Source organism: Notolepis coatsorum, assembly GCF_963971535.1.
Source record: "Notolepis coatsorum genome assembly, chromosome: 15".
NCBI classification, from domain to species: Eukaryota; Metazoa; Chordata; class Actinopteri; order Aulopiformes; family Paralepididae; genus Notolepis; species Notolepis coatsorum.
Genome location: NC_140179.1, coordinates 41237135 through 41261276, shown reverse-complemented (window position 1 = coordinate 41261276; position 24142 = coordinate 41237135). Strand labels below are relative to the sequence as shown.

Sequence of the window (24142 nt, the reverse complement as noted above, 5' to 3'; positions counted from 1 at the left end):
GGGGATGCAGACCAGAGAAAGACTTTAGTCTTGTTTACATCAGGGTCCCCCATTTTCAATTCATCATATTTCATATCTAAATCATATAATATCTCATTGCTAAATATATGCAATATATAATCTAATAATCTAAATCTAATATATAATATAAAAATGCTAAATGCATGGGTATTTTATTTTGTCTTTAATGTTAGCTTGCAAAATCAAATACTGTCTTGGTAAGCCTCATAATGAATTGTTTGGGGTAAAAAAGAAAAACATCGTGATGCGTATTGTGTATCGCCGAAAGGTCAGAAAATATCGTGATATCATATTTAGGCCATATCGCCCAGCCCTACTTCTAGTGAGCACCAGAGAGACTGTCTCTTATAGTGAGCACCAGAGAGACTGTCTTCTAGTGAGCACCAGAGAGACTGTCTCTTATAGTGAGCACCAGAGAGACTGTCTCTTATAGTGAGCACCAGAGAGACTGTCTCTTATAGTGAGCACCAGCGAGACTGTCTCTTATAGTGAGCACCAGAGAGACTGTCTCTTCTAGTGAGCACCAGAGAGACTGTCTCTTATAGTGAGCACCAGAGAGACTGTCTCTTATAGTGAGCACCAGAGAGACTGTCTCTTATAGTGAGCACCAGATAGACTGTCTCTTATAGTGAGCACCAGAGAGACTGTCTCTTATAGTGAGCACCAGAGAGACTGTCTCTTATAGTGAGCACCAGAGAGACTGTCTCTTATAGTGAGCACCAGAGAGACTGTCTCTTATAGTGAGCACCAGAGAGACTGTCTCTTATAGTGAGCACCAGAGAGACTGTCTCTTCTAGTGAGCACCAGAGAGACTGTCTCTTATAGTGAGCACCAGAGAGACTGTCTCTTATAGTGAGCACCAGAGAGACTGTCTCTTATAGTGAGCACCAGAGAGACTGTCTCTTATAGTGAGCACCAGAGAGACTGTCTCGTATAGTGAGCACCAGAGAGACTGTCTCTTATAGTGAGCACCAGAGAGACTGTCTCTTATAGTGAGCACCAGAGAGACTGTCTCTTCTAGTGAGCACCAGAGAGACTGTCTCTTATAGTGAGCACCAGAGAGACTGTCTCTTATAGTGAGCACCAGAGAGACTGTCTCTTATAGTGAGCACCAGAGAGACTGTCTCTTATAGTGAGCACCAGAGAGACTGTCTCGTATAGTGAGCACCAGAGAGACTGTCTCTTCTAGTGAGCACCAGAGAGACTGTCTCTTCTAGTGAGCACCAGAGAGACTGTCTCTTATAGTGAGCACCAGAGAGACTGTATCTTATAGTGAGCACCAGAGAGACTGTCTCTTATAGTGAGCACCAGATAGACTGTCTCTTATAGTGAGCACCAGAGAGACTGTCTCTTATAGTGAGCACCAGAGAGACTGTCTCTTATAGTGAGCACCAGAGAGACTGTCTCTTATAGTGAGCACCAGAGAGACTGTCTCTTATAGTGAGCACCAGAGAGACTGTCTCTTATAGTGAGCACCAGATAGACTGTCTCTTATAGTGAGCACCAGAGAGACTGTCTCTTATAGTGAGCACCAGAGAGACTGTCTCTTATAGTGAGCACCAGAGATACTGTCTCTTATAGTGAGCACCAGAGACTGTCTCTTATAGTGAGCACCAGAGAGACTGTCTCTTATAGTGAGCACCAGAGAGACTGTCTCTTATAGTGAACACCAGAGATACTGTCACTTATAGTGAGCACCAGAGAGACTGTCTCTTCTCACACTGAGCACCAGAGAGACTGTCTCTTATAGTGAGCACCAGAGAGACAAGTCTGTCTCTTCTTATATTATTATATAAACATTTTAATATGTTTTATATTTATATGCCCATTATTGTTTGATTTATCTTTGTTTTTGTTTTTGTTATTATGTCAGTTGCACTGTTCCTCCCACTTCTACACCCTAAATAGAACACATTTAGTTTGACCCTTGGACCATTCAAACATACCAGTGCTCTTAACGTTCTTCTTTTATTATTTTAAATTTTTTTATCATCTGTGGAAGCAAACGCAGGCCCACAGTTTAAATAAATGTGTGTTGCATGTACTACATACCACTGCATCATGGGTGCTGTAGTTCTAACCCTCTCTTTTTCTCTCTCTCCTCTCTCTCTCTCTCTCTCTCTCTCTCTCTCTTTCTCTCTCTCTCTCTCTCTCTGAGTGCATGCTGGGAGTGAGTTTGGTTTGAGTGAGAGGTGGATGGAAGTGGTGTGAGTGCTTCTATTTTTCTTATCTTTATCTATCTATTTTTTTTTTTTTTTTTATATAAATATTTTATTATTTTATAGAAGTGGGGGTCTCTGCCCCCAGGTACAGAGGGGGGAGGGGTGCCGCTGCCCCCTCAACCAGTGGTGATGTAGCGGCAGATAACACAGGTTGTTCTGCACCCCCAACACGTCAGAAAGAAAAAGGAGGGAAGGAGAGAGAAGGAGAGTGAAGCGACTATCAGTCAGAAGGAAAATGGTACGAGTGACAACACTGAAATAGTAGAAGAGCCGAATGTCATAACAGTGGATGACATGGTGAGAGACAGTGATGTGGTAGGAGACAAATTTACCTGAATCAGCTGAAAAGGAAAAAAAGGAAAGTGACAATAGTGGCTCTCAGGCTAACAAATAAATGACAAGTGTGGTCAAAGAGAGTCAGCAGGATGTGGAAGGAGCTTCGTGGTCCAGCATGGACGAGGGGGAGGATGGTAATGAGACGAGTGATGAAGAAGAGACTGTCACTGTTTCACAAGTATCTGAATCACAGCAGAGGAAAAGGTATGCAGTCCAACAGATCAAAAAGTTCCTACAAACAACAAAAAACATGAAGAAAGTAAAACTTGGGGATTATTTTGCAGATGAGGAGATGTTTGTCAATTCTGTAAGAATCCAAATGAGAACGAGGAACAATGGGGGGTACACTTCCCAAGAAGTTTATAGACTAAAATTTTTTTTTTAATCAAAAGTCTTGTTTGTAGTTAAAACCAAATATGAGTTTTTTTTTAATATTGTTTTTGTAAATGTTTATGTTCCAAATGTAGGACCTACCAGAGTTCAGTTTTTAAGTGAACTGGGAATGGTTTTAAGTCGGTGTGAGCCTGAAGACTTTTTATTTTTGGGAGGATATCTTAATGTACAGAGAATGTACAGTGTTTGAAATCCGAATCAATCACAGATAATCAGGAAGGAACTGCATGGGATCAAGCACTCTATGCGAAAGCCACTGAAATTGCCTGGAAGCACAAAGAGCACTTCTCCAACATTCTTCTCAGAATGGGGACATTCCATACCATATGTAATGCCTTAGCCATCCTAGGAAAGCGATTTCTGGATGCTGGTCTAAAGGACATATGCATTAGTGTTGTCAAAAATATCGAAGTATCGATACATATCGATACTGAATATTTAAAACGGCTTCGATACTCATTTCCCGAAGTACCGATACTTTCTGCAGTATCGGTACCAGCTGGCTTGCTCCCGCAAGTTGTTGACAGACAGACGCGCTGCCAGAGCCTTGCTCTTCCGCCTCCTCCTCCTCCTCGCTCAGAGCAACAGACACAAGCTGCTGCAGCCTCCTCCCCCGGCCTCACAGCCGGGCAGCGCAGCCCTGTCTTCAGTTTGTAAACAACGCTATTATTAGCTAACGTTAGCTGTCGTGGCTATCGTTCTGGGAGCTAACGTTAGTAGTACTAGGCTGGTGCGGGCTAACTGGCTATCGTTCTGGCAGCTAACGTTAGTAGTACTAGGCTGGTGCGGGCTAACTGGCTATCGTTCTGGCAGCTAATGTTAGTAGTACTAGGCTGGTGCGGGCTAACTGGCTATCGTTCTGGGAGCTAACGTTAGTAGTACTAGGCTGGTGCAGCCTAACTGGCTATCGTTCCGTGATTTGTTTACTTGGTAACACGGGTTGCTAAGGAATTTAGGTTCGAGGTTGAAGAAAGTGCACTTTAGCTGTCGTTCCTCCGTTAGCTTAATGCTAGCTAGCTGGTCACCTATTACTTCATGGAAACGGAGTAACGTCAAGCCGAGCCCACTACACCAGTACACACATGAACTCGACACAACTACCCCGTTTCCAACGTTAGGTCTAGCGGAGCCGGAGCCTATCCTACACCAGTACACACATGAACTCGACACAACTACCCCGTTTCCAACGTTCGGTCGAGCGGAGCCGGAGCCCATCCTACACCAGTACACTGTACACACATGAACTCGACACAACGTTACCCCGCCTCCATGAAGTGTCCAATTAGCAGCAATGTTGTTGAACATGTAACGTTAATAAATGCTCCGAGCATAGCCCCGGAGAACTCTCTCTCTCTCTCTCTCTCTCTCTCTCTCTCTCTCTCTCTCTCTCTCTCTCTCTCTCTCTCTCTGGGTCATAACTAGAAAGGTGCGCTCAGTAGACCTAAAATCTCTAGCAGCCACTCTCTCTTTCTCTCTCTCTCTCTGATCTAAAGATAAACAAAGGGTTTTAAAAGTGTATTTATCTTCTCGTATAGTACCAGAGAGAAGCTGAGGAGAATCAACCAGCAACAAAAGCAAAATTTGTTAAAATGTTTTTTTTTTTTGGTATTGAAAGTATCGAAAGTATCGATACTTTTCAAGGTATCGTATCGAAGTCGAAATTCCAGTATCGTGACAACACTAATATGCATAGAGGCTGGAATTGTCGCAGAGGGTTCTGTCAATGGAGTCCTTGATGGTAAACACTATAACCGTGCTGTCAGGGTCCACAAGTACATCTATGAAGCACTGATGAGACTCGCATGGGCAGAGTTCAGAGTTCACACCGTGGGTTGAGGACAGTCTTGGATAATGTGAAAGACATTGATTGATTGATTGATTGATTGATTGAAACCTTTATTTATACTCGGGTGACCTCTGAGGTGAGGCCACCTCATTTACAGAACTGCTGAGCGTACAACAAGATAAAACAACACAACAATGTGCAGTGCAATCAGATAAAAACAGTTACAACATGACATGGCCAGTGACTTGAACCAACAGACGGCGAACAATATGCTGCAACGTCCACTCTTAGTCTTAGCTGAGCTGATAACCCTGTGGACAGACTTTCTGGAACACCTCTGTCACAACAATGGAGAGCTATCTGCATTCTGGATGTCATACATTGACATGGTAGAGGACGTAATACTTGGCCTTCTGCGTGCCTCGTGAGGGGGACTGGGAGTTGCACCTCCATGCCATAAGAACCATGATCCCATGGTGCTTTGCCTATGATAAGATAAATGATGCCAGGTACCTGTCCCCTTACTTTGCTCAGATGACAAACCTCCCAGAGAAGCATCCTTCTGTGTATGAGGCCTTCAAGACAGGCCAATTCTCGGTGCAGCTGTCAAGTAACAACCCCTTTGGACGGTTCCCTGTGGACCAGGCTACTGAAGTCACAGTTAACAAAGACACACAGACTCATGGAAGACTTGGAAAATGATTGTGATTATTAGGTTATTAACATATGTAAAACAAAGTATGGTAGGTTTTGTATTATTATTATATATATGTTGTTGTTTTTTACGTCTGTACTAGTCTTGGCTCTCAGACAATTGGAGAGCGCCGCCAACAGCACCACAGATAGAGACTGAGAACTGTCTGTACTGATGGAACTTATACAAAAACCGTACTTTTCGCACTATAAGCCGCACCTGACTATAAGCCGCAGCAGCTAAATTGAATGATGTGTACATATATAAGCTGCACTGGACTATAAGCCGCAGGTGTTTTAATGTTTAATTACCATATGTAATTAGCATTGGGACACAATACGGTCGTACAAATAACAAGAATTAACTCATTTACAAGTTGTATTAAGTTTAGCAAATAAGGGAACAGATAAATAACATTTCAATGCAGTCAAAAAAGCAATATTTAGATTTGTACATTTTCGGGTTTGGTCACGTCGAGTCACATATAAGCCGCACCGTTATATAAGCCGCAGGGTCGAAAAATGGGGGGAAAAGCCGCGGCTTATAGTCCGAAAAGTACGGTAATTAGTTATTTGAGTTATTGAGAGAGAGAAAGAAAATAATTTAAAACTATTTTGATGCCTCAAAATGATGTTTTGGTTTGATAAGATGCTTATGCTACAATCATTCTAAGGATTATGTGTGTAATAAATTTGTTTTGTACACTAATTGCAAGTTATGCAAATGTTCACAAATCCGAAACTGCATAGTGCACTTTTAAATTAGTGAGGTCTAGGGATGTCCCGATCAAGTTTTTTTGCTCCCGATCCGATCCCGATCATGTGATTTTGAGTATCTACCGATACCGATCTTTCCCGATCCGATAAAAAAAAGATTTTTTTTTCTTTTTTTTTTTTTTCTTTTTTTTTTTCTTCAACAAACATGACCATGTTCACGTCTTAAACTCATACTGAGGCCTTAGCTTTGGTTTTAAATTGCATATCATCATTCATTTATTTATTGTCACACAGAGCAGAAGAATTTTGCCAAAACAAACTACCGTAATTCCTCTAATAGTGACCCGGGCTTGTATTTGCTTAAACTGTAGCGGGTACCAGGATTTTATTAGGGGGATGTATAAGAGAGAGGCCTATATTTCTAATTTTCAAACAGATCATAATGAATAAATCAACATTTTGTGTCAGTTTGAACCCAGTAAAATGTACTGGGTTAATTTATTGAAACCAAGTACTGTATGAAATAGTAAACAGTGCAATTACAGGTGGTCACTGGTCATTTCAACGTTTTCAAAGTGAAATCAAGTAACTTTACCTTAGCAGCTCAGTATGCAGCTCAGTATATTAGTAACCCGGCTTGTATTAGGAGGTCGGCTTATAATTGCTTAGCTCAAGAGCGCACCCGGCCATTAATAGAGACCCGGTTTGTAATTGAATACCGGTCACTATTAGAGGAATTACGGTAATAGTAACCAGCTGCAGAAGGGCAGACCAGACACACTCTCAGACCCAAACGCATTTCCTTTGATTTAATTATACATCAAATGATTTATGTCAAGGATTGCAATGCCTCGCTTGAATGAAGTTAACTTTTCACCTGGATAACGTCAACATTCAGGGTGAATGTAATGTGAGAAATTGGGATTAAAAAAAATAAAAAATTATTTGGGTCTGAGAGTTTGGCTGGTCTGCCGTTCTGCAGCTGGATACTATTGGTTTGTTTTGGCAAAATTCTTCTGCTCTGTGTGACAATAAATAAATGAATGATGATATGCAAAACATGAGTTTAAGACGTGAACATGGTCATGTTTGTTAAAAAAAATGTTTTAACAATGGCAGATTTTTTTTTTGTCGATCCCGATCTTCAGAAATTCAGAAAATCACGTGATCGGATCGGGACATCCCTAATTTTATAATTTGCATTACATTGAAAAGATACAAAGATATATTTTTTAAAGCTGGATTTTCTAATACAAAAGAGGTATTGTTTAGAAGATTACTTCATATTTGTCTTTATTTTGTCCAGTAAGACTTGAAAATATATATTATTTTGTCATAGGTTGATTTAGTTATTTTCTTGAGATTTGTCAGATAGATTACTTTAGGCATAATACAGCATGTTGAGTAACTTTGGTTATAGAGATATTATTTCGTTATATAAAATAATATAAACAATTTTATATCCATACAGAGGAGGCATACTTTAAATATATTAAAATGATAAGGCATCTTTGAGTAAACTTCGAGTATCATTAAGTATCTTGAGGCTGAAGGCAGTGTCCTTTTTTTATTTATTTGTATCACAATATGGTCACCCTTGAAGTCGCATGATATTTCAATTAATAAAATAATGACGAGTCAGCCTCCTAAAAAGACAAAAGTTAGTGACACGACTCACACCGCCAACCCAGCCAAAGTAAGGACTTTGATTAAGGAATATAATATGCCTTTTTGTATTATTTCTATGTATCAGCTAAATTTATAGATTTTTATGTTAGACATTGAGGGAAATTAAGATTCTCAGATTTTTTTACAAACCGCCGCTTATCAACTAACCGATTAATCGGCAGGTGACGTATGTTGCTCAGTAGTTGCTGATGTCTGCTCAGGAGGTTTGAGTGTTTGCTCAGACGGAAAAAAATTAGAGGGAACATTGCTGGGAGGGTAAAAATATGATGTCTTCCTTCATTGTATCTCCATGGTAATAGATGTGGGTTTACTTACACTGGATTCACATGTCCTAGCTTGTTACATATCAAAGGAGACCAGAAACATGCTTATAGGCCTTATGGTTCAGGAACTATCATGATTTATTTGGGGCATGTAATTTCGGACAGGAGGCCTGAAAAATATGCTTGGTAGTGTTATAAAATGGGTGATGGCACACATTTGTAGGCAACTCCTGCATTGCTATCACATCTTTTCTAGCAATAGGGGTACCTTCCCAAAAATCACTATGAAAGTTAGTCCCCCAAGATGGTACCGACCAACCCTACTGACTCACGGCCTATCTCTCTCTCTGTCTCTGTCTCTTTTTCTGTCTCTCTCTCTCTCTCTCTCTCTCTCTCTCTCTCTCTCTCTCTCCCTCTCTCTCTCTCTCTCTCTCTTTCTTTCTCTTTCTCTTTCTCTTTCTCTCTCTCTCTCTCTCTGTCTCTGTATCTGTCTCTTTTTCTCTGTCTCTCTCTCTGTCTCTCTCTCTCTCTCTCTCTCTCTCGCCAGGCCCTGCGTTACCCATGGCGACCGTGGACATCAAGAACCCCGAGATCAACACTCCGCCACGATACCACAACAACTCTCAGGTCAACAATGTGGTGCTCTCGTCCTTCATCCCCAAGAAGGAGAAGAAAGACAAGGGGAGGAAGAAGAGACTGACCAAGGCAGACATCGGCACCCCAAGCAACTTCCAGTGAGTTCCAGGGTCTGGTCACTATGCTGGGGAGTGCACTAGCCGTTAGGTCACATCAATGTACAGTATACTACTAGGGAATGCACCGATCCAACTTTTTCAGTTGCGATACGATACCTGAGCTTTGGTTATCGGACGATATTGAGTACCGATCCGATCCATTACTTTTAATGAACAGTAATAGACTTGGACCACCATTTTGGGGTCATTTGACAAAAATGATTGAGATATATAATACATGTTCTCCATTAGAGGGAGTTACCGTGTCAGAAATGCAGCAAATCAAATCACTTTGCTTTGATTTCTGTCACAATAGACGTGTTTCTTGGTATTGGATTTTAATATTGGGGAAATTCTCAGATAGCGATATTATGATATCTGACTGTTATCTGATATCGGTGCGGCTCTCATTTATACTGATACCTTGAAACTGATCAATGAAAATAAAATGTAAACGTTTACGGATTCATGAATTATCATAAAAAAAATATTATTGGCGGGTCCAAAATGAATGTTGTTGTTGTACATTGTGCATGTATCCTCTCCCTCCTTCCAATTTCCTCTAGTGGAATGCACCTGATTACATGCTAAATGACATGCTGGTGCTCTAGTGCGACATCTAATGGCCCATTGCTGTAACCTAGGTCTCTCCATGTTGCAACATGTCATTCTGTCAGTAAACTCTCTCCTTAATCAAAGACTCTGTTGCCTCCATGAATTATCTTGTCAAATTATGATCACCTATTTTCTACGGTGTAACGATATTTTACCTTTTTTCCCCCAGTACAAATTGATACTGTGATGGTCTTTTTTTGGGGGAACAAAATGTCCACGGTGTGAATAATCTCAATTAATCTCTTGATACATCTCTTGATAATTCCGCGATGTGCAATTTTGTATATTAGACAAGACTTTTTAATTGACATGCAGTATATATGACTGTATTGTATAAATGCATTAAAAATGTGACTCCTCACCTCCCAGTCGCTCAGCCTGACTTGTCTGTCTCTCGTCCCTCTCCCTTTCTCTCTATCTGCCCCCCCCCCTCTTTTCCTCCCAGACACATTGGACATGTAGGCTGGGACCCTAATACAGGCTTTGATGTGAGTATAAAATACACTTAACGTGTGATTGGCCGCCCAGCTGCACTCAATCCAGACTCCAGACTCTTCTCAGAGATTCAAGATTTAGTTAATTGTAATTTCTTGTGTACTTTACTTCCATACATAAAGATTAAATAATGTTCATCCCAGCAGTCCAACAAGAAAGATTCAAATAGAAGCAGGACAACAAACATATAAGTCGACATATAAGACACTCAATCAGTGATTAAATAAAAATATAGAAGTCGACATATAAGACACTCAATCCGTGATTAAATAAAAACATAGAAGTCAACATATAAGACAGTCAATCAGTGATTAAATAAAAATATAGAAGTCGACATATAAGACACTCAATCAGGGGAGCTCCCGTAGCTCACCGCATATCTCGGCGCTATTTCTGCGTCGGGGAAAACCGTGCTCGTCACGGATCTGGAGGACACGAGTTCGATTCCCAGACCCGCCGTCATTTCTCAGAATGTCTTCCCCTGCTCTACATCCCATTTCAACCTGTTTCTGTCGGTCATGCTTGACCAGAAAAGCGATAAACGCTAAAAAATAAAGTTTAAACAAAAAAAGACACTCAATCAGTGATTAAATAAAAACATAGAAGTCAACATATAAGACACTCAATCAGTGATTAAATAAAAAATATAGAAGTCAACATATAAGACACTCAATCAGTCATTAAATATAAACATAGAAGTCAACATATAAGACACTCAATCAGTGATTAAATCAAAACATAGAAGTCCGGTAACATTATAACTATGAGGTCATCATCCTTATATACAAAGCCCTAAATGGGACAGGACCAAGCTACAGTACATTGCCAATTCTCTTATCAACTATGTGACCCCAAGAACATGATCATCTACTACTGGTTTACAGCATGTGCTTAGTGTACTGTAAATAAGAGCTATTTCTATAAGACACTCAATCAATGATTAAATAAAAACATATACGTCAACATATAAGACACTCAATCAATGATAAAATAAAAACATATAATTCAACATATAAGACACCCAATCAATGATCAAATAAAAACATATAATTCAACATATAAGACACTCAATCAATGATCAAATAAAATCAGTTAGCAGCACAGTTCATTCAAGTGCGTCAGAAAGTGCATTTTGTTGAAATGTTTGCATTCAATGTTGGCATTCCGTTGGGGGTCATAGTCTGTTCATAACTCTGACCTCCTGTGGATAGAGGCTGTGCAGCATCCTCTACAGTACCTCTGACTGATCGAGACAGATATTACATATGAAATCTCTGGTAGGAGATATTAAGCCTCCATTAAACGGCCCAAGTCATAAGCAGAGTTATGCAAGGAGAGGTTACTTTGGGCGGAGAGGTTTTAAACCCCATCTACATAATCCCCCCCCAGATGATAACGTTAGGTCATCCTGCTGGATGTTTCATGTATGAGGTCATGAAACCGACTCAGCCTGTCGTCAAGATGAAAAAGAAACGTGACATTTGGATGATATGGTTCATGAGCTGACATTTATATTCACCCACTACGCCCCGCCCACTTCTCCCCGTTGTCTCTGTAGCTGAAATTCGTGACAGACACTAGTTAGTGTGGATGTTCCCAAACTCAGCTCATTATCTGTAAAGAACAAGACATTTTTTATTAGAAATAGACTAATATAATATATACTGTATACTGTATCCCTTCCTACATACAGTGTCACAAGGCAGAGTCCTTGTTGCTTACTGTAGAAACATATTCAACCTAGCGATGGACCAGTAAGTTCAAGTTTGTTGTCACGTATAAAGTACATGTACATGACGGTGAAATGCTTGGTTCTGTATGAGCCCCTGAGAATGTGCTTCACACAGTACATTTATTTAAAGAGGAATACAGTCCCAACACTATACAAATATACAATATACAAACTAAAGTACAACCTAAGGTCGCTTTCACACAGGGGCGGTTTGGTCCGGACTTTCGGACCAGAATTTGATAGTCCGGTTTTTCGGGTCTGTGTGAATGCGCGTCGAACTCGGTTCGCGGACCAAACAGTCGAACTCTGGTCCGCCTGAAAACGTAGGTATCGGTTCGGCTTCATCGAACCAAACGCGAACCAAATATAGGAAGTGATTATTATTACCGCTCGCAGCACTCACTGCAAAACAAGCACACTGCATCTAATCTCTCTATCTATCTATCTATATATCTGTGCATCTTGGGAAGAAGGAAGAAAAAACGCGGCTTATTATTATTACCGAGGCGCGCGGCTTATTATATTATTAATAAAACAGCTACTTGTGGGCACTCATAAAAACACCGTGGTCTACAAGTTGTTTAGCGAGAGGATGGTGGTAATGTGCTTCAATAGAACAATGGATCAATGCCATGTCAAAACTCGGCTCCGCTGATCTGGAGGACTCGCAGTCCACACAGACACACACACACACACGCGCGCGCGCGCGCGCACACACGGGATCGCAGCCACACACACATTTCCACTGTCCAATAGACAAGCGGACCAGAATTCGATAGTCCGGTTTTTCGGGTCTGTGTGAATGCGCGTCGAACTCGGTTCGCGGACCAAACAGTCGAACTCTGGTCCGCCTGAAAACGTAGGTATCGGTTCGGCTTCATCGAACCAAACGCGAACCAAATATAGGAAGTGATTATTATTACCGCTCGCAGCACTCACTGCAAAACAAGCACACTGCATCTAATCTCTCTATCTATCTATCTATATATCTGTGCATCTTGGGAAGAAGGAAGAAAAAACGCGGCTTATTATTATTACCGAGGCGCGCGGCTTATTATATTATTAATAAAACAGCTACTTGTGGGCACTCATAAAAACACCGTGGTCTACAAGTTGTTTAGCGAGAGGATGGTGGTAATGTGCTTCAATAGAACAATGGATCAATGCCATGTCAAAACTCGGCTCCGCTGATCTGGAGGACTCGCAGTCCACACAGACACACACACACACACGCGATCGCAGCCACACACACATTTCCACTGTCCAATAGACAAGCGCCCTTTTCGACCGCGTGACATTGTTCAGAAGGTCTCGGTCCGCCTGATAGATATCTGTGTGAAAGCAGGCGAACCAAATGAAGAATGCAACAATGTTGCAACTTCACCCCCAGAACCGCACCGAGTCCACCAAAACTATATGTGAAAGCGACCTAAGTACAATGAAGTAAAAATGCAGACAATGAGGTAGAAAAATGCAAACTTTTCAAATGCTAAATAAATGCTAAAATGTGGTATGGCTGTAGTGCAAATCTCTTTAATAAATAGATAATATGGTGTAGTGTTAAAGTGTCTAAAGTGAGTGTTAAGGTGAGTGTTTGTTTAAAGTGAGTGTGTGCATGTGGATGTGTGTGCAATGAGTGTAGATGGATGGGTTGATGTTACATAGAGTCATTGAGCATCCTGATGGCCTGGGGATATAAGCTCCTTCTGAGTCTCTCTGTACTGGCCATGAGACTGAGGTAGCACTTGCCTGACCGCAGCAGTGCAAAGAGGCAGTTGTTTGGGTGACTAGAGTCTTTGACTATTATTTTAGCCTTGGCCCTGCAACGCTCCTTTATCAACAATGCGTAGAATGTGTTCTATTTTCTCCTATGCACGGAATTTAGAATGTGTCTATGCACAGAAAAATCTGGATTGATCAAACATGCGTACACAGGTCATACGCACACATGCAGGTAGGCTACTCTGTGTTGATAAATACGAATTGTTTTTACTGTCGCTTATCTCGCTTGTGCAAGATTTCAAGTATTTGCATACAGAACCGCCCCTATTTAACCATATGGTAATTATTTTACCATATTTCATTTTTATTTTATTTTACCATTTTAAACAATATTTAATGATATGATAAAAAAAACATTATTTGAGAATAAATATGAAGTTGTCAATTTCACAGACAACTCAGCCATTCACAGACAACAACCATACCCGTGGACACCCAGGAGGAGCAAATAGCCAAGGGTCTTGACTGACGCAGTCCTACTGAACCAGCAATACACAACACGCATATTGACAGAAATAAATGACAAGCTGACTCGACATTTGCACTGTAATGACTGAAATGAACGAGTCACTGAAGCAAATTGCTGCCTGTGCAACCCAATAGAGAATAAAAACTCATAACCACTATTTTGCGCTTGCGTTTGAGTCATTGTGATAATAACCATACTGCAAAATAAATGAATTTTTTCATTGAGGTTTTTTAACCTTAGATTAAGACCTTGCAAGGGTAACGTTAGACTTACTTAAAACTGCTGTATGATCCTCTTGACTGAATTGCTGCAGCGTTTGGAGGTGGGTGTTCTGCATCTGGCCCCCCATGCCAAACAAGCAGGCCAACTGTGCTCTACAATGGCATGTGAGCCCAGTTATAGTTGCACTCTTGTTGGGTCGTTGGGTTGGTCAGAGTCATTAGCCATGGCTTCAGTGGATAACCCCGATCACCTGTATTTAAGTGATATTTTAATTACAGATACCCCAGTAATAACATTACAATTGAATTAAATAAAAGTAGGCCTGAATGGGTAACGCTTACCAATAAGCCATCCGTCTTCAACAGTGTCTCCCTGGAGACGACGGCCCACAGAACTCGGCCTGCTGTTATTATTGATATGGGTATTGTATTGTAGCATCTGCTATTAATGACTCACCAACTCAGTTGTTGTTTCTCACGTTGTCGGTTTATTTGTCACAGAAATACTGTCTTAGAACATTGACTAGGTGCATAACCTCTGCAGTATTGATGTTCATTATATTGGTCTGCATGAAATCTGACTTAAAGGTGCTATAGATAATATTTGTATGCACGTATATATATATATATATTTTTTTATAATACATCCAAAGAGCGTTTAGCTTTTTAAATTTATTTGTTATTGGTCGGTCCAAAATGCATGTTGTTGTTGTTTACATGTTACATGCATGTATCCCCTCCTTACTTTCCATTTCCCCACATGGAATGTACCTGATTGGATAAATTACATGCTGGTGCTCTAGTGGCTGAATGTTATCTATAGCACCTTTTAACACTTTGATCGCCAGGCTTAAATTCAGAATAAACCATCCCACGCCAGCTCTATTTGTCTATGGGGATGTTTACCTTCTTTGCAGGGCTATAACCAAATGCATTATATTGATGATGAAATACAGTTTGATAGGAATCTGCGCAAGATAAAAAAATTCAAATGGACGTGCTTCTAGAAGTTACTACTGATCATCTGATGTTGACCGGATGGGGGGGGGGTCGTTTATAATTCCGTGGCCAATGTTGGATGATTCATCTAGTGTGGGTGATATGATCATTAGAGCAGTTAGTATCGAACACGTTAAAGGATAACACTGAATCTTACCGTAGCTTCCTCATAGCGTTGGGCGATGAGCGTGGAACAGAAATATTCCTATTATGGGATGTAGAAATATGCGATCCATTTCCAGGTTGTATAATAGTATATACGTCCAAATCATGTTGTTTATCGAGTTATTGGTAACGGATTGCTATCCGTTGTGTCTAGCTCGAGTCCTGGGACTATTACAGAGTGATCGGACCGAATTGAAATGAGCATCAGCTTCCATTTCCTGTTTCCGCTCTGGGCGATCCGCCGATCGGCCACCAGATGGCGCTCTTGAACCGTTGGAGAGTTGAGAGGGGATCAACAGTAGATCTCAAGTCTCCGGGGGAGAAATATGATTTCGATCACAGATTTTTGAAATATTGATATCAAAGACGTGGTACGGCGTCTTTGGCAGAATGAGCATGGCGGGGAAAGACGTCCTATAGCGTTTTTGGCGATTAAAGTGTTAATATGTACCTTTATTGTGAATGTATACAAAAAAAACGCCTGATCTCAACATGGATAGATTTGATAGGTGAAATAAGATAAGATTATTCCTTTATTGATCCCCTTGGGAAAATATGGGCGTCATAGCAGCATGGGGGAGGGGAGGTACAGGTACAGATATGGACAGGGTAATAGTAGAAAGACTAAATATTGGCAATAAAATTTGTTCTGAATATAGAAATATGAGAGACAGTAAAGACAGTGTAAACAATATAATCAACTCTGAATGTAAAAAAAAATTGCAGTTTTAATTTGTACATTTCCAAATATTTCAGAAATAATTTAGTGAGAAATCTGATTTCTCCTTTGTATTCTTTGAAATTATCGTACGAAGGAATCTAGGATAAGGATTCCCGGATCTTTATGATAAATAAGGCCCAATGTGCTTACATCTCGTTTGTTGTACTGTATATAGTAATGAAGATCTCTCTCCTCAGCTGAACAACCTGGACCCAGAGCTGAAGAACCTGTTTGACATGTGCGGCATCTCCGAGGCTCAGCTGAAAGACAAGGAGACGTCTAAAGTCATCTACGACTTCATCGAGAAGAAAGGAGGCGTCGAGGCCGTCAAGAACGAGCTGCGGAGACAAGGTTAGACACAGAGAGGGTTAAGTGTCTTGCTCAAGGACACTTTGACACGCTGCCCGGGAGGAGCGGGAATCGAACCGGGAACCTCCGGATTACCAGACGACTCTTAAAGACAATAGGAGACACAGAGAGGGTAGGACTGTCTCTTAAAGACAATAGGAGACACAGAGAGGGTAGGACTGTGTAGGTTGGGTGCTACACTGGTGGTGAAGGAGGCTATTTCCACCGTAGAGAAAAGCGCTATATAAATAAAAGTAGGCCTGAATGGGTAACACTCACCAATAAGCCATCCGTCTTCAACATAAGACATGACTTAGACTTGTCTCTAAAGGACCATATGAGATACAGAGAGGGTAGGACTGTCTCTTAACTATTATGGACTGCAGTCAAACCGTATGCTAGCATCAGACCATGGTCACACTACCATCTGCACATAATTCTTAGCATTAATAATTTGTTTAAACCTACTTGCAGTAAATAGCGACGTTGGTAAAAGTTTGGATTTGAAAGTCAAGTTGATATTATTTTCTGTGAATGACAACTTACCTGTAGGGCTGACCTTCTAATTGTTTTTGGGAATTTGAAGCTTCGGGGCCGAGATTCGATTTTAATTCGAAGCTTTTTATTATTATTATTATAAATTATTATTATTATTATTTTTTTTTTATGTTGTGGGACTTGTACAGCACTTTGTTCAACTTTGTCAGTGCTGTAAAGTTTAAACTTTTTAAAACTTAGACAAACGAAACACAAATCTGTCAGTGCCGAGTCCGACCTCATCTTAAATAACAAACAGCATTGCTTGTTGTAATTAACCCTTTCTCTGCCACGCTTATATCCATCCTTATACCGTCCTCTGCCAGCTCTATTTGTCTATGGAGATGTTCCCCTTCTTTGCAGGGCTATAACTTTTTAAATTGTATTGCTAAATTGACATTACTATGGCCCATTCAACGTCAAGTATCTATCGTTTAGGATGTAGCAACGTTCTACTTTTTCATTCACATATTCATACTAAAATACGTGGGGGGGGGGGGGGGGGGGGGTTATAAGTCCGTGGCCGACGTTAAATCATTTATTTAGTATGGGCGATATATATATCAGAGCAGATTATACGTTTAATAATAATCAAACACGCTGAAACTCACCGCAGCTTCCTCGTAGCGTTGGCCGATCAGCGTCGAGCAGAAAGTTCGCTATTATGGGATGTTGATAGATGCGATCCATGTCCAGGTTGTATAATGCTATATACTTCCAAATCATGTTGTTTATCGAGTTATTGGCAACGTATCGCTATCCAGTGTGTCGAGCTGGAGTCCCGCTAGCGATAGCGAGTGGCCGGACGAAATATGGGTGAGCACCATTTCCGGCGCGTCACATCCGGTTTTGGCGATTCGCCGATCGGCCACCAGATGGCGGTCTTGAACCGTTGGAGAGTTGAGAGGAGATCAACAGCAAGTCTCAAGTCTCCGTGGGTGAAATATGATTGCCATGACAGATTTTTGAAATATTGATCTCAAGACGTCATTGGCAGATTACGCATGGCGGAGAATGACGTGTTAAGTCGTCCTTGGCGATTAAAGGGTTAACAAAGAGAGGCAGAGTTGATTTAGAAAAAGAATTTAAAAATTTAAATATCATGTCTTTTATTTTTTTAGAATCTAATTTTATTTTCATATTCGAATCCCATGCCCATCGAACGAAGCTTCGAAGTATTTAACACTTTGATTGCCTAAGGCTAAATTCATGATATACCATCCGTTGCCAGCTCTATTTAACATGGAGAAGTTCCCCTTCTTTGCAGGGCTATAACTTTTTAAATTCTATTGCTAGATTGCCATTATTAGGGCCCATTCAAGGTCCTATATGTATTGTTCATGGTGTAGCAACGTTAAACTTTTTCATTCACATATTCATACTAAAATATGATCTAAAGTATAAGTATGTTTTCATCTCTTTCTGCAGCTTTCTCCAGAACGTGATTTATGTTATGCATTATATTGATGATGAAATACAGTTTGATAGCAATCAGCGCGATATAAAAAATTCCAACTGGAAGTACTTCTGGAAGTTACTACACGTCATCTGATGTTGACCGGATGGGCGAGGGGGCGTTTATAATTCCGTGGGCAGCGTTATACCATTAATCTAATGTGGGACATATGTTCATCAGATCAGTTAGTATCGAACACGGAAATATTACACGCTAAAACTCACCCCAGTCTCCACGGGCCGTTGGGCGATCAGCGATCAGCGTGGGGTAGACAGTTTTCCATTATGGGATGTAAAAATACCCGGTCCATTTCCAGGTTGTATAATGGTATAAACGTCCAAATCATGTTGTTTATCGAGTTATTGGCAACGGATCGCTATGTATTGTGTCAAGATGGAGTCGCGGGAGCTATAGAGAGTGGCCGGAAGTAATATGGGTGAACAGCACTTCAGCCACATCACTTCCTGTTTGGCGCTTCTGCCGATCGGCCACCAGATGGCGCTCTTGAACCGCTAGAGGATTGAGAGGAGCTCTGAACTGTGTGTGAAGGCTGCGGATGGAAAATATGATTCCGATCACAGATTTTTTAAATATTGATATCAAAGACGAGTTACGGCGTCTTCGGCAACTTGAGCATGGCGGGGAAGGACGCCTAAACTCGTCCTCTGGCAACTAAAGTGTTAAGACAGCCCTACTTACCTGACACATCCTGATGCTTTTGAAATAAAAAATAATCTATAATCTATCTATAGTACTCAGGGCTTTCCCTGGATTTTCAAACAAGATGATGCTGAGTTTCATCTAGGGGGTGGTCTGGACTGCGGCTGTGCCCCCCGTCTGAGAGGGGAAAATATTTGCAATAAAGAGCCATTTTTCTGTAGTTTCCTGCAAACTAATCCAGTAGTTTAACGTTGAACACGAAAACATACGTATTAGACAATGATGCGTCTGTTTCTAAGCTTTCACTAGGAAAAGAAAAGTAAATGAAAATAATATCATTGTCATAGTGGCACTGCGTCCCTATACCATTGTTTAGGGAAAGTCACTAACGATCACCTTTAACAAAAGGTCAGGTTAATACAGTCTAACTAGTTGTATTTCGTCCTCAGGTTCTCCCAGGTGGAGCGGTATGTCTCTATGCATGGACGTGCTGTGACAGCTAATAGTATTACTTCATAAAGTGAAACACACACAGCAATACTATAATACCTAACCAGGGCTGTACAGTGCGACATATATGTTGCACGTGCTACAAAATAATCGGTCTGTGCGATGAATGAATGTATTGCAGTAGCACCCGTGCGATAGCCTGTGTGTGAGAAAGGTTTGTCTTTGCGTGTGAAGTGAGGGTTTGTGTGAAGTGAATCAATGCATCTCGCTATTCTACTTGGTGGTTGTAGTCTATCGTGTGATTAAAAACCATGTCCCCATCTGCGTAGAGTCCATACATCCAACACCAAAACCCACAATTCTTAGCGAACAATCTCATTTTCCTCAGCTAGTCGAGCGAGCGAGCAAGCTATCTGGGACACCAAGATGTAGGGATGGGCAAAACTCACAAAATGTATATTCAATAGGCACTGGGAACTATTCAAAGACCCCCCCCCCCCACATTAATATATGATTTTGTTTTTACTTAATTGTGAATGTGCGATAATCAAACCAGTGAGCTAGCTGGCTGCTGTCATTGCTAACAGCTAAGCGTTAAATATTTGGGAGTCGGATGAGCCTAACATTATTTCTGGGAACAAAAGCATTAATTCTGAAAGTTACATCACTAATGCTTGAAATGTGTGAGCTTGGTGAAACAACGTGTAACATCTCTCTTTCTTCATCTTTATTTTCTGTTCTTGAACGTACTGTAGCAAACGGAGCCTCTCCCAGCTGTTGTGCTACCTGGCCAGCAGGGCCAGCCCTAGCATTTCAGCAGCTCTAGGCGAGATTCTGAAAAGCGACCCAGTTATCCCATTAGTTCCCCCAAACGTACTGTCGGTCTGTTATGTTAAGCTAAGAAGTCTGCTAAGAGCCCGGAAAAGGAGCCGCCCCCACAGAAAGCAGAGATGGAGGGTGTGACAGAAATAATCGTTAGATTAGTCGACTAATCGAAAAAATAATCGACAGATTAGTCGACTACCAAAATAATCGTTAGTTGCAGCCCTACAATATATATATATATTGTATTAAAATATATGCACACCGAGCCGCTAGCGGTCGCATCGCGCCGCCTATTTTGCCTATGCCTGGGGCCGGCCCTGGCCAGCATGCTGTTCAGTGGTGTAACACTTTATACTAAGGTCTCCTCTCAATACACTACACAGTGCTGGTAAAAACAATTATACATATATTGTTAAGACAAAACGCATACATTTTTTTTTCCATAATTTCGATTATTAGAAAACCTATGCTCATCCCTACAAAGCATGCAAAGCATAACATAATGATGTCTTGTATACAGTTGTTATGTCCCTGCAATTTACCATTATGGGAAAAAGCTACGTTTCTTGTTTTTCTGTGTCCTGTATGCAACATCCATGTCCTTTGCCAGTCACACACCTGTTTACGTGATGAACTGTTGTTGCCATGTTCCTTTGAGACGAGGCTCAAATACAGTATATCAATTCACTTTACAATCACTATAACTGAAGAAAAGGTGTTACAATGTGTCAATTCACAAAGGCTATGGCAATACAGCTGTAGTGGTTTTTCGTGAAATTTTAGATTGTTTTAGATGACTCGCATGAAGCAATGATGCCCCCCTTGTGCCTGCATGGTGTGATATCAGCGAGGACTAGAGTTGATGAAAGATCTGAAGTTAAACATGAAGTCCAGATCCTCTGTACATCATCCATTGTCACTACTCCTGTCAGCACTGTGTGTCGGGAGATCCACACGGTCTGACGAGGCTGAGCCATGAACCATAAACACGGTGTGATTCTACTTAGGGATGCACCGATACTATTATGGGATATGCTGATACCAGGCTAGAACACAGAAGGGGTATCAGCCAATCCCCCCCCCCCCCCCAAACTACGTAAAAGCAAGTAACAAGAGACATGTGTGACATGCCAAATATGTTTTATTCCATTTAAAGGGGAACTATTTTACTATTTCTTTCACTATTTGGGCACTTTTACACAATTCCTGTGAGTCTATGGAACACCTCTGTAATATTTTTAATTTTTTTTATTCATTGTTTTGTATTTCTAATCAAGTCCTCAAAAACAGCATTTTTCTACCTCAAGATCTCGAGCCGTTTTGAGCCTGGGCTCCAACCACTGTGTGCAGCTCATCTTGTACCTCGCCATTATCATGCAGCGGTGTCTTTCTGACATCACAAATCAGCACATTTTCAGATGACTCAGTTCAGTGAGGGTGAATATTGTGAGAGGAGAATTGGAAGAATGCGCCAATATGAGAATTAGAGACATACCGGTAGATCATATTAATATAAGTTCACATAGCTAGGAAACAATGCTAAACACTCAAAAAGGCCATTTATAAGATAGTTCCCCTTTAAACATCAAACTAATGGTCTAAGTCTGTACTGTCCATTTAAACATCAAACTAATGGTCAAAGTCTGTACTGTCCATTTAAACATCAAACTAATGGTCTAAGTCTGTACTGTCCATTTAAACATCTAACTGGTCTAAGTCTGTACTGTCCATTTAAACATCTAACTAATGGTCTAAGTCTGTACTGTCCATTTAAACATCAGACGAATGGTCTTAGTCTGTACTGTCCTTTTAAACATCAAACTAATGGTCTAAAGATCTGAGCAGTACTCCATATCAACTACTACATCAGAGTTTAGGATTATGAATCAGTAGTGACAGTCAATGGGTTTTATCAGTGCATATCTAGATGTATCATTCTGATGATTATCAACTCTATCTCTCTCTCTCAGCCCCTCCACCTCCTCCACCTCCTCCCTCCAGAGGTGGACCTCCTCCTCCTCCTCCCCCCCACCACGGCTCGGCTCCTCCACCTCCTCCCCCGGCCCGGGGCAGAGGTGCCCCCCCTCCCCCTCCCCCTCCCCCCTCCAGAGCCCCCACCTCCGCGCCCCCGCCTCCCCCTCCCTCCAGACAGGGCATGACGGCCGCTCCTCCTCCTCCTCCAAGCAGAGGCTCCCTCCCGCCTCCTCCACCGCCCTCCCACGCCTCCATGCCGGCCCCCGCTCCCGCTCCTCCTCCTCCTCCTCCTCCTCCTCCTCCTCCTCCACCCTCCTTTTCATCATCGTCACCTCCATCCAGTATGGGAGCTCCTCCCCCTCCTCCTGCTCCCCCGGGCCCTCCTGGACCGCCTCCCCCCGCCCCTCCCCCTCTCCCGGAGGCCGAGGGGGGCGTAGACGGAGGCGTGGGAAAGGGTGCGTTGCTGAGTCAGATCAGAGAAGGGAGGCAGCTGAAGAAGGTGGAGCAGAAGGAGAGACCGGTCTCGTCCTCCGGCGGCAGAAACGCTCTCCTGGACCAGATCAGACATGGCATCCAGCTCAAAGTTGTGAGTACCGAGCAGCTCTGCTGCTAAACACTTCTAATGTACACATGCGCAACAGGCCTGTCAGTACTGACTAGCTCTGCTGCTAAACACTTCTAATGTACACATGCACAACAGGCCTGTCAGTACCGACTAGCTCTGCTGCTAAACACTTCTAATGTACACATGCACAACAGGCCTGTCAGTACTGAGCAGCTCTGCTGCTAAACACTTCTAATGTACACATGCACAACAGGCCTGTCAGTACCGAGCAGCTCTGCTGCTAAACACTTCTAATGTACACATGCACAACAGGCCTGTCAGTACCGAGCAGCTCTGCTGCTAAACACTTCTAATGTACACATGCACAACAGGCCTGTCAGTACCGAGCAGCTCTGCTGCTAAACACTTCTAATGTACACATGCACAACAGGCCTGTCAGTACCGAGCAGCTCTGCTGCTAAACACTGATAATATTAAATCAAAACACTGTTGAGACAAATACAAGTCCAAGAGAACACAGTGTTGAGACCAAGAAAAGTCTGGTTCTGTGTTGTTGTTCCTTCCTGGTTCTAACGGTCTGGTTCTGTGTTGTTCCTTCCTGGTTCTAATGGTCTGGTTCTGTGTTGTTCCTTCCCGGTTCTAACGGTCTGGTTCTGTGTTGTTCCTTCCCGGTTCTAACTGTCTGGTTCTGTGTTGTTCCTTCCTGGTTCTAACGATCTGGTTCTGTGTTGTTCCTTCCTGGTTCTAACGGTCTGGTTCTATGTTGTTCCTTCCTAGTTCTAACGGTCTGGTTCTGTGTTGTTCCTTGCCGGTTCTAACGGCCTGGTTCTGTGTTGTTCCTTCCTGGTTCTAACGATCTGGTTCTGTGTTGTTCCTTCCCGGTTCTAACGGTCTGGTTCTGCGTTGTTCCTTCCTGGTTCTAACGGCCTGGTTCTGTGTTGTTCCTTCCTGGTTCTAACGGTCTGGTTCTGTGTTGTTCCTTACTGGTTCTAACAGTCTGGTTCTGTGTTGTTCCTTCCTGGTTCTAACAGTCTGGTTCTGCGTTGTTCCTTCCTGGTTCTAACGGTCTGGTTCTGTGTTGTTCCTTCCTGGTTCTAACGGCCTGGTTCTGTGTTGTTCCTTCCCGGTTCTAACGGTCTGGTTCTGTGTTGTTCCTTCCTGGTTCTAACGGTCTGGTTCTGTGTTGTTCCATCCTGGTTCTAACGGTCTGGTTCTGTGTTGTTCCTTCCTGGTTCTAACGGTCTGGTTCTGTGTTGTTCCTTCCTGGTTCTAAC

At 41.9% G+C, this 24142-nt stretch overlaps 1 protein-coding gene across 1 annotated transcript in view; it reads left to right on the top strand.

Moving 5' to 3' along the window:
• Nucleotides 1-24142, top strand: part of LOC311241717 (actin nucleation-promoting factor WASL-like) — a 155363-nt gene that overhangs the window by 126866 nt on the left and 4355 nt on the right. Inside the window, exons 5-8 of the mRNA XM_084330595.1 lie at nt 8668-8854; nt 9915-9957; nt 16251-16404; nt 22300-22889. Of these exons, the coding sequence (XP_084186721.1) occupies nt 8668-8854; nt 9915-9957; nt 16251-16404; nt 22300-22889 (974 nt within the window). The remainder of the gene's footprint in view (nt 1-8667; nt 8855-9914; nt 9958-16250; nt 16405-22299; nt 22890-24142) is intronic.